General features: G+C 39.7%; 2 protein-coding genes across 5 annotated transcripts in view; both read right to left on the reverse strand.

Moving 5' to 3' along the window:
* LOC133407785 (uncharacterized) overlaps positions 1 to 274 on the reverse strand; it is a 41,019-nt gene extending 40,745 nt beyond the window's left edge. The window contains exon 1 of the mRNA XM_061686030.1: positions 162 to 274. Within this exon, the coding sequence (XP_061542014.1) occupies positions 162 to 274 (113 nt within the window). The remainder of the gene's footprint in view (positions 1 to 161) is intronic.
* On the reverse strand, positions 253 to 7,164 carry LOC133407792 (uncharacterized). Of its 4 annotated transcripts, XM_061686068.1 has the most exons (7): positions 7,124 to 7,164; positions 6,845 to 6,996; positions 5,493 to 5,621; positions 2,030 to 2,104; positions 1,534 to 1,707; positions 1,298 to 1,455; positions 253 to 345 (listed from the first exon to the last, which is right to left on the reverse strand). In XM_061686068.1, exons 2-7 carry the CDS (start codon positions 6,914 to 6,916, stop codon positions 297 to 299), a joined length of 657 nt encoding a protein of 218 aa, XP_061542052.1. In that variant the 5' UTR covers positions 6,917 to 6,996; positions 7,124 to 7,164; the 3' UTR covers positions 253 to 296. The 4 variants fall into 4 exon arrangements, with proteins under 4 accessions (XP_061542052.1, XP_061542043.1, XP_061542026.1 ...); XM_061686059.1 differs by lacking the exon at positions 253 to 345 and having other exon boundaries at positions 1,157 to 1,455; positions 2,030 to 2,098; XM_061686042.1 differs by lacking the exon at positions 253 to 345 and having other exon boundaries at positions 1,157 to 1,455.
* Between the last annotated feature and the right edge of the window lie 4,335 nt (positions 7,165 to 11,499).

Below are 11,499 nucleotides of genomic sequence, written 5' to 3' on the forward strand. Positions count from 1 at the left end.
ACACATACCAATAATCGGGCCTGATTTCAGCCCCATTGGTCCCATACACCCAAAGTCAATAAAGGTTCAATTATCGGATTTCACAAAAAGATTATTCTGATCGATTCTCCTGTGGTATTGGATTCATTCATCATCATGTTATCATGGTGAGGTTCACTCACTGGTATTCATTTTTGCGAGTGACAAGCGTGAAGGTATCGATGCTGTGAGGTTTCTGTACTTTGGTGTCGCCATCCGACAGATGGATCACAACGCTTACGGGCTTCGAGGACATCAGCTCGCCGTCGCCTCGGTGACTAAAGGGCCCCGAGTGTTAACTGGCCAGGGTGCAGCTGAACCTCATATCTGGAATGACAGTGGAGGAGATCATGTGTTTGGCAGCAAGTGTGGTATCTAGAATATCAAATTATGGCCGTTCCTCCAATAGACAGTGTGCCCCAATTAGTTGCCTTTTTCTTAACTGGTGCATTATCCACTTTAGAGAAATAGATGCCTCACTTAAATATATAAAAAATGGATAGTAGATCATCGAGACTATTGTTCAAAGACACACGTACGCACACACACACACACATACACACACACACACATTAGTCAATTCAAGAGCGCAACTGAAGTCCATTGCTCACCAAAACAGCAGCACCTACTAAAGCACGTGAAAAGTAAAAGTGTGGCTACTTATCACATGTTGTAAACAAGTTCCCTGCGTAGTAGTCTTTGGAGGATGAACTCAGGTGAATTGGAGACAGCAAAATGAAACAATTACGGTAGATTCTGACAGGCATAATACTCATCGTTGTGTGTGTCCACGTTTATAGCTAAAGTCAAAAGGATTGGTTTTGGTGTAATTTAAAGAAATTTGGACCGATTTTTAGAGACATTCTCTTGTTAGAAAACTGAGCAACTACCTGATCCTAGAACGGCAGCTGACTTCTTGATGATATTCTGCAAAATATCAATATTCATGTGCCTGAAGCAACAAAACAGTCCCAGAGCATTCACACCTACAGGCAATTTAGAGTCCTCAATTAACCTACCCTGCGTGTTTTAGAAATGTGGGAGGAAACTGGAGAAAACCCACGCAGGCACGGGGAGAACATGCAAACTCCACACAGGCGGGGCCGGGATTTGAACCCCGGTCCTCAGAACTGTGAGGCAGGTGTGCTAACCAGTGGTTCACCGTGCCGCCCAAATCAAGAAACAATGAATAGGATTTTTAATGTGGAAGTTCATTCTGGAACAAACCAGATATCCAAGACGGAAGTAACGTAAATGACCCAGAACAAAATGTTTGTACTTGACCCATCGGAATGATGCCAGTCCGCCCCTGTGCAGCATAAGGACACCTTCCCGGAGGGTTTGCGATGCTTGAGGCTGCTGGTGTGTCCCTGCACTACCCCCCTCAGCATGACTGTAGATGTTCCTGTAAATTATCTGGTTTACAAGCTGCATGATCTGGAGCAAAGGAAGCACACATGATAATGGAGAGACAGCAAAAATGTGGGTATGAACTTAATCGTGTAGAGATTCAACCTTGTGCTTGTCGTCCACTGAAGTGGCCTCCAGCTCATAATCATGGTGGCCTTTGAACGAAATAGAAAATCTAGAACCAACTCCATCATCACAACTCTTGACGATGGCGAAGGGAAGTTGGCGCTTGACGATGCCTTTCTCAATGGTGCACAGCATTTTGGTGTTGAAATCCATCTGGATGGATGGATGGACGGACGGACGGACAGACAGACAGACAGACAGAGAGACAGACAGATAGATAGATAGATAGATAGATAGATAGATAGATAGATAGATAGATAGATAGATAGATAGATAGATAGATAGATAGATAGATAGATAGATAGATAGATAGATAGATAGATAGATAGATAGATAGATAGATAGATAGATAGATAGATAGATAGATAGATAGATAGATAGATAGATAGATAGATAGATAGATAGATAGATAGATAGATAGATAGATAGATAGATAGATAGATAGATAGATAGATAGATGGACGGACGGACGGACCTGAAAAACCCGCTTCTTCCACCTGTAGCGTCCATGCTTGTGCACACTGAAGTTGTACTGTGACGGAAGCTGTTCCTGTGTGGATAGCCCCAACATAATAAATATTGAATACATTCAAGAAGAGATGAATAGATGACAAAATGCCTGACAGTAGTGCTGGGCGATATGGCCTAAATGTTTCCCCTAATTTCGATATTCGATCCAACTCGATGTTTATTGTATTAAAGTTTATAAATATAAAAAACTGGACCAGACATAATTGATTTACATGATAAAGCAGAAGGTTTATTGAACAATTATACACATCAAAAAGAAATAAATTACTTTTCCCTGCAGGTATTCCAAAATATAATAATCTCAAAATTACCGATGCACTGAAATGAAAATACTTGAAATGAAAATACAAACAAAAACAAAAAAACGAAAATGAGAAACCCAAGGCCGAAAACCGAAACACCGGAAGAAATTATCAAAATTGCATTTATGGCTATGACTGCAGAGCTGCCAACCTATTGAAATTCACTTCCAGAACTTCACTTGTCTGAATTTTAATCTTTTAAAATTATGTCTAGAACATTACCAGGGGACAGTTTTTGCAGTATGTTATGTAATAAGATAAAAATAATTCTGCATACTGTTCAATTGCGCAACATACTAATTACTCTACAGTTGTAATCGTTAATATATTATGGCTTCAATATTTGTTATTTGAATGTATTTCTAAGGGTTTGGCGCTGTTGCAGGTCGTCATCACTTAAAAATTAGGTGGCACCGATGCAATTAAACATGCCCAGTTTGCCGGAATTTAAGAAGAAGAAAAAGACACGAAGACGAAACGTGACTTCATGTGGAACAAATACAATGCGGTGATCTGTAAATTAAGCAAATACAAAAATAAATACAAGAATCATTTTTGAGAATGCCACACAGTGCAAACCCAACTGTCCGGAACAGCTAGCTCAGACATCAATGGCCGACCTACTGTCAAACTATTTGCGTGATCGGCGGTGGCTCACGCAACGGAGCTAGCTAGTAGCTGCTAATGCTAATGTAAACAAATCCCGTGAACACTTTCTATCTTGTCTATGATCAACAAACAACTATCTTGTGACCTTCCGACCCCCCGTTCACAGAGCGAACACAAAAACACAAGCGCTTCAACTTCCACCACGATCGCTACGCTCTCCATTGTTGTTCTGTTTACGTTACAGGATCAGCATGGAGTTGCGGCTCTCTTTAACGTGATACATGCATCGCACTCAATAACATGCTTCATCCTCAGGTGATTTTACACGGCTATGCCTGTCTTCTTCGTAACACCTTTTATACACGGTTTTGCTTGCGACATTTTTTTCCAAATGATAGACGTGCCCTTTTTTCGGAGTATTTATTTATGGCACGCTAGTTGCGAGCATCTTCGCCTCCATGTTGGCGGAAGTCTCACGGAATAACGAAAAGTATAGAAAATAAAATTGGTGATCCCCTTTTTCCATATCAAGCATGAATAAAATATCGATCAAACCGAGCTTCTCGATATATCGCCCAGCACTACCTGATAGTATCACCATTTTCAAAACAAGTCGATTTTGTGGTTGTTGCCTGTCAAAAACAAATTAGCTACCAAATGTCTGACTGAGTGATTTGAACATACCCATCATCGTCCATTGCTGACGACTGTGTATGTCACATTTTAGATCAATAAAAATAGTTTTTTAACACGAAACATTGCGTAAAATACACCATCAATCGAGTATTATCAGATGGACTTTTGCACCGGAAACTTCAATCTATCTTTTCACAAACCTAAAAATATGTTGTTTGTTTAATTATTTAAAATGTTGAAGCAAATTTGTCTGGAATGTCTCAATAGCTGTTCATGTTCCTTTCAGCATATAGCAATATAGCCAATAAAGCTGATATGTTACATTGAAAGCCCATTAATTCAGAGTTCATCGTTTATTCCCCACCCCATTTTCACCTGCATGGACCAAATTAAGATCCCTTTTCCAGAATTCAATAAATGCAAAATTTAAAATAATCTATACAGACATGGCATTCTATTTGGAAGAGAATATGATTCTTTACTGAACATGTTCCATCTGAGCCGGTAAATTCTTTTGACATGATCAAATTGATTGGTAAAATTTGCAGTTTTGCGCAAATGCATTTTTTTTTCTCAGAGTGATCCAAATGGATTTACAGCATTCTTGAAAACAGTTCTTCAAGCTTTTTGTTAATGTTGTGCATTTCTTCTTGTCCAATCAGGGGTCGCCATAGCAAATTATTCCCATAGTTTGTGAGGCACAGTTTTTATGCCAGACGCCCTGACGCAACTCACTGGATGGGTATGGGATCACTTACCGGGATTCGAACCCACACCCTCTGCCGAAAAATAAGCAGCATGCACAACTACACTACTGGTGCATAACTCCATCTTCAATCATCTCCTCAAAATACATTTTTAACATGACTGTTTTTATCCAAGGTTGTTGGCACTTGGCTCATTACAGCAAAGTGATAGCGATCGGCTCTTGAGTGAAGGTTTTGGGAGAATAATTCTGGCGGTCAACGGATGCACTTTAAAAAAAAAAACATTTTTCATTGGTTATATAGCTGAATGTTTATAACAGCTGATGCAAGAGAACATGGAAAATTTCATTATATTACAAAGTCAAAGTCATTGTGAAGTGGACCCACAAGGTGTTCACTCGAGAGCAATGATATTCAAACAGGAAAATGAAATGACACTCAGATATTGCACATGAAAACTGAGATGTCGCTGAACAGAAATTTCAAAGGAAGAAATTAATGTGTTCATGTAGTAACAGTAGGGGACTAATTCCTGCGCATTTTCTATATGTACCCAGCTCACCTACTTGAAAAAGTGTTCAACTTTTTCACATTTTGCCATTTTACAAGCACAAACCTAAATGTTTTTAATTGAGATTTTATGTGATCGATCAACACGAAGTAGCTCATGATTGTAAACTGGAACAGAAATTATACTGTGCATAGTTTGCAAAATTTTAAGAAAACTAAAAATCTGAAAAATGTGGTGTGCATTTGTATTCATCCCCCCCTGTGTCAATACTTTGTAGAGCCACCTTTCGCTGGAATTAGACCTGCAAGTCTTTCGGGGTATTTCTCTACCGGCTTTGCACATCCAGACATTTTTGCCCATTCTTCTTAAATAGCTCAAACTTGGCCAGATCGGATGAAAAGTGTGTGCGATATGGATACTTTTTTTCATTGCAAGGTATGAAAGGGGATGACAGTTTAGATGAATGGAGTGTATACTTGTAAATACATCATCAATTAACATGGCAAATCCCAGATATCATGCAAATATCCCTGATAGTAACTGTGAGCAATACAGTTGCCATCATGGGATGATAGCATCGTGACCTCAGGTCAGCATAAAGAAGGTATGAATTGGATGTGGTCTTAGATAAAATATTCTGACCTCCTCAGGGGCACGATGTAGTTTGGTTAACTGGCCCCGGTCCTTCCTGGCCAGGTCCAGAGCGTCGTCGATGGACAACTCTCCAGTCTTCACCTTGTTCATGATGCTCAGCTGCATCTCATTGCTCAGCTGAAATCACAAATCATCACAACCGAATCAAGGTTTGCTTGGTATTGGATCGATAGCAAAATATGCAGAATAGCACACCACTACTATCCATCTTCAGGGTGAGTAGTTTTACTTAAAGTTTTCTTGTGCACTTTTCTTCATACCTGTATGAAAATTTTAAATCTCTGTAATGTCAGAAGATCTGCCTTATCCATGAATTTACATTTGGCATTTCAATTCATCACAGAAAAATCTTTGTTTCTGATCAAGTCATATGCAAATTTACCCTCCACAATGTTGTATGAAAACATGTTAAATATGTTTTTAATATGTTTATATTTATCACCAGGGTTGTGGGGGGGGGGGGGGGGGGGTTACTTTAAAAATGTATTGCGATACAGTTACTAGTTACCTGTTTTAAAAAATACATATATGCAGTAACGTAATCCAAGTTCCACAATATCCAAGTAATGTAACTTGATTACTTTCAATTATTTTTGGATTACTCCTACACAAACTGTGACAAAATAAATTCAATATCAATAGCACGCCTGCCTTCCAACTTATGACACAGTGATGCGCTGCTAACTCTAAAAAAAAGTTGCAGCTCAAAACCAACAACCAGCCTCTCTGCACATTAAAATTGTAATCCTGCAAAAAAAAATCTGATTTTTAAAAATAGTTGTACTTGTAATCTGATTAAAAGTTTTTTTTCAGTCGCTGTAATGCAGTAAAAATAAATGCAATAGTAACTCTAATACAGTAACCTTTTCTGGGGGGGCAGGAGGGGGCATTCTGGTTACATAATTCTGTTGCATGTATTCTGTTAGTCCCCAAGCCTGTTTATTACGCATACATTTAAATAAATATTAAAAGTGAGTCTGATGGTTAAGACTTAGACCAGATGGAAGTGGACTGTAACATCCAAAAATGGAAAATAAATTTCTGTTTCCAGATCATCACCAAAATTGAATTGCTTCCTCTTTCGGCCTGATGTACCACCCCTCGCAAAAAGGTTTAAGGAAATTATTTAGTCTGGTTTTAGTCCGAGTGCAGCACAGTGATGTTATGGTTAGCACATTTGCCTGTAGAGGTGTGAATGTAATTGTGAATAGTTGCTTGTCTATATGCGCCCTGATCGCACGGGCACATATAGAAGAACATATAGAAGTGGTATAAATACACTTTGAACAAGTGCTGCTTAACATAATCTTTCTCGTCCCAACACACAAGTGGTCTCTCACCTGTGGCAAATCCTCAATGAATCTCTCCATTCTGGACACATTGTCCTTCTTCTTTGCTCCTAAACTCGGCATTCTCAGAATTCCTCTTCAAATCGAGTGCACCTCGAAACTGCAGTGGAGTTGTTTGGTTCTTTTCCGGCACCGATCTGCTCCTAAAAAAAAGTCCATCTGTTGTCGTATTGTGTATGTGTGTGTGGCAGTTCCCCGCCCACTTCAGCTCAGGTTCCAGTACTTGTAGGTATGTCAGGCCTGACTAAGGCCCCACCTCTCCCTGCTTACCTTTCAGCTTTCTCCTCGGGGCGCGCACGTCTGCACAAGTGTGCGGCCGCATCAAGCAGTGACACACTCCACCACATTGACATCATCATTCGGGTGGGATATGTACTCCAATAGGGCGGTTTGAAATGAGGAAGATGGAGCAACGGGGAACTGGAACCAAATGTTTCATTGCAACTATCCCCAGCCCTTTGCCTTTATAGCATGGCTTGTGAAATACCAACAAATCACAGAATTTGAGTTGGTTCATTTATATGACTAATTGGAACCACAAAAGTCAAATGCCCCAAAACGTGTACAATATTTCTGGAAAAAAATATAGGTAAAAAGGTGAAACTAAACGTGGAGGTGAAACTACAGTATAGTCACGTGCTAACATCACCCAAGGCAGATAATGTTTTGAGAATTTGGCTCTCAACAGGAATGCTTTTAGTTTCTTTCTTTTTCTTCTGCTTTTTTGTGTTTTAACAACTACCAGTGATAACAAAGAGGAATAAAAATTGCACACAATGTAACACAGGAGAGCATCTAGCTATTAGGTACAATATGAGCGAGACAATAAATGTAATATCAATTATGAATGCAGTTAACCAAGCAGATGTTAATGTAAGTAGCATATTCAATAGGTGAAAGCATAATGGCTCATCAATTTTCTATACCGCTTATCTTATTTGGGGCTGTGGGAACCTGGAGCTTGTCCCAACTGACATCAGGCGAAAGATCACCAGTCAGTTGCAGGGCACAGGGCACATGCTGTATAAAGACAGACAACCTTTCATGTTAACATCATCATTGAGTGGGAACTGAACCGATGCTGCATGCACCAATGTCGGGCAGATTTACCACTACACCATCAGTGACAACACTTAATGTTCTATTACACTGGAACCTCAGGTTACGAATTGAATTTGCTAACTTACTGGTGACTCTGCGGTAGAATTAGCATTGTACTAGATCCACTACATGGCACCGTTTTTTTCCTTTGATAATTTATTTTTTCTAGGAAAAACTGGGGGGGAAAAAAGATCAAACTTGTCAAACTGTTGCCATTACAAAACAAAAGTTGAGCAAAGGTGATACAAATGCAAAAGTAAGTTAACCACTGTTAATAGTAGGTCAGTGTAGGACAGGGGTGGGTAAACATTGGTCCTCAAAGGCCACATTTGAATATTTGAATGGACAGATGGGCCATGTCAGTTGTAGATGAATGTATAAACAATATAAAAAAAGTTAAAATGTATATTTAAAACTGTAAAACTGTTTTTTATTCATTTGCGTTATAACTAATTATTATTAATCAACCAATTATTTAATGAGATAAATGAACAAAAACTATTGATACATCCATTTTAATCAACCAATTTTAGGAAGAAAAACGGCTAAATTAATGCAACAAATGACACGTTTTGATAGTCATTAAAGAACTGAGCGGGCTATACAATATGACGATGAGGCTGGAGTCATACAGCTTTGAATCTGATACTGTTTGGTACAGCTGCTGCTTCTTTTGGAATAAAAAAAAGCCAAAGAAAAAGCAAAGCATGCTGCTTTGGGGGAAAGTGATTTAAAGGCACATGACTTCATGTTCTCATAAGTAGTATGATGTATTATATATGTGTGTGTGTGTTATATAGTGTAGATAATATAATATTATATATTTAGTATTTACAATGTGCCACGTTTTGGCAGTGGAAGGGTACCCAAAGGTCGAAGCTAGGCACAGTGAAGTGTGTTGTTTGCTGGGTAGAAAATGATCACTCCTAGAATGGGAAGTAGCTAAAAGCAAAGCGTGTCTTCTTTTTCTTGTAATAAAGAGCCATGTGTCAAGAAGAAAGATGTCTGCCATTGCTGTCTTTTGTTTAATGTGTGGCCTTCTGCTTTGGAGGATTTTTCACTGGAGGTGCATTGCATTCGGCCCTGTAGGCATTCAAATGAAATCAGGTGAGGTTTTGTTTTTGTTTTTTTTAACCAATCATGAAAGGGATTTTTTGTTTTGTTTTTGAATCCAGAATGGTATCTCTGGGGACACCAGAGACTCTCAAATCCCTTTTGTGGGAAATCCCAGCATGAGAATTGTACGGGGGAATTCCTTAGCAGTTTTGGTGTGCTACAGAGGTGTGGTCAAGCACAACAGTACCACGACTTCAGCTTTTGTGACATGGTACTGCACTTGATTAACTGTTAATTGGTAGCTTGATCATAAACGTAGGAATTGTTTTAATGGGTGGACCTTTCCTGTGGGGGTGTAGCTCAGTGGTAGAGTGTTTGACTGTGGATCAAGAGGTATCTGGTTGAATTCCAGGGGCCCCCTATATGACAACTGTGTAATTCATACATAACACTATTTTTGAGGCTGTGCACTCTTCTTCCTCATTGTACTTCCAGCCTGTTTATCCACATTTGGGTCCAGAGGTATGGACCTCACCAATCACTCTGAGATTTTCCATGTTTCCACAATTTGAAGTCCTTTTTAAAAATGTATGTTCTTTGATGGCCTGCATACTTCATCTTTGGAGTTGCACACCGAGCAACACAGACAAATGCGCCTGAACTGGACAAATGTGAAAAAATACAGTTGGCGACTCACACCCGCACATCTGCTGATTGAATCTGGCACATACTGCAACACAGAAACTGCAAATCCTAGTTTTCTTATTCAGAAGCAATGTTTTGAGGCACCACATACTACTGTATTATTTTTTATTGAACCACAAACAGCACGGCGTGATTGTTCAGGAAGAAGTGGATTGCCTTGGCCGTTGTAGCAATATTATGATAATACAAAGAGAGAAAACGCCCGAGAAATAAAGGTGAGAGAAAGGTGAGAGTATGGATATTTGAGAGGCTCTGCCAAGAGCAATTCTTGCTTCCACTCGTGTATTTCGGCAACAGATACTCTCCATGCTTTGCATTTTAGCCACGGGTAGATATGAAATTATAAATATGCTTAAGTATTATTTTTCAACACCATATCCATCCATCCATTTTCGGAGCCGTTTCTCCTCGCTAGGGTCGCGGGCGTGCTGGAGCCTATCCCAGCTGTCATCGGGGTACACCCTGAACGGGTTGCCAGCCAATCGCAGGGCACATACAAACAAACAACCATTCGCACTCACATTCACACCTACGGGCAATTTAGAGTCTCCAATGAATGCATGTTTTTGGGATGTGGGAGGAAAGCGGAGTGCCCGGAGAAAACCCACACAGGCACGGGGAGAACATGCAAACTCCACACAGGCGGGACCGGGGTTTGAACCCTGGTCCTCAGAACTGGGAGGCTGACGCTCTAACCAGTCGTCCACCGTGCCGCTCAACACCATATATTCATATATATATATTGTTTTTTTAATTATAATTTTTAAATAATAATTATATACATATAATTAGCTGCCGAACCCGACTCATTGCGTGACAGTTGAGTGGCGTTTGGTCATGTTGCTCGGTGTGTTGTTATTTTTATTTTTATAGGATTGCTAACTGCAGCACGGTGGCCGAGTGCAAAGATCCCCAGGCACTGTACCATGGCACACTAGTGTACTGTGGGATATCATCAGGTGTGCCGCAGGAAATTATTCAATTTCACTTAATTGGTAGAATATTCATGACGAATGTACGCTATCTTTATTCAACTATCTATGCCAGTGACACATAGTGACAGGCAGAACAATGAAATGCTCTTTGACTAGATGCCAGAGGGTGCATAATCAATGTGTCTTAGCAACCTTTGTGACTTTTGGTGCCATGAGAATTTTTGAGGGTACAAAATGTGCCTCGGCTCAGTAAAGGTTGGGAAACACTTGCTTCATGATGAGCACATCTACCTCACAGTTGTGAGTTTTGAGGTTCAGATCTCGTGCTTGCTTTTTTTTTTTTTTTTTTGCTTCCAACAGAGTCCCAAAACATGATTACTTAGGTTAACTGAAACTCTTGTCCACAGATGTGTCTTAATCTGCCCTGTGATTGGCCGACGACCAGTCAGGAGGACAATGAAAACAAGCGCCATAAAAAAATGGACGGTAATGAAAATATGCTAATTGTCATTTTTTTTATTAGTGGACTGCAAAGTGACCTCGACTGCCCTGAAAGGCCCCTCCAAATAAAATGTGTTACTATTAAAGACATCTTGGAAACTATCCCCATTCCCAAAATTTGCACATTTTCACAGTAAAATTCACATATTGAGAGCAACATTACACATTTATCTCCTCCTTCCACAAAGCTTGATTGATTCAAACCATTCCAACGTCAAACTGTTTAGCTGATTCAAGACATCTTGGGAAGTGTTCCCCAATTCCTACATTTTCACACACACACACAAATCCCAACCCAAAACATATTTTACATATTTACCGACTTCTTCCACATTTCTTTCTGTTGCA

This window comes from Phycodurus eques, chromosome 1 (assembly GCF_024500275.1).
Source record: "Phycodurus eques isolate BA_2022a chromosome 1, UOR_Pequ_1.1, whole genome shotgun sequence".
Lineage (NCBI taxonomy): Eukaryota > Metazoa > Chordata > Actinopteri > Syngnathiformes > Syngnathidae > Phycodurus > Phycodurus eques.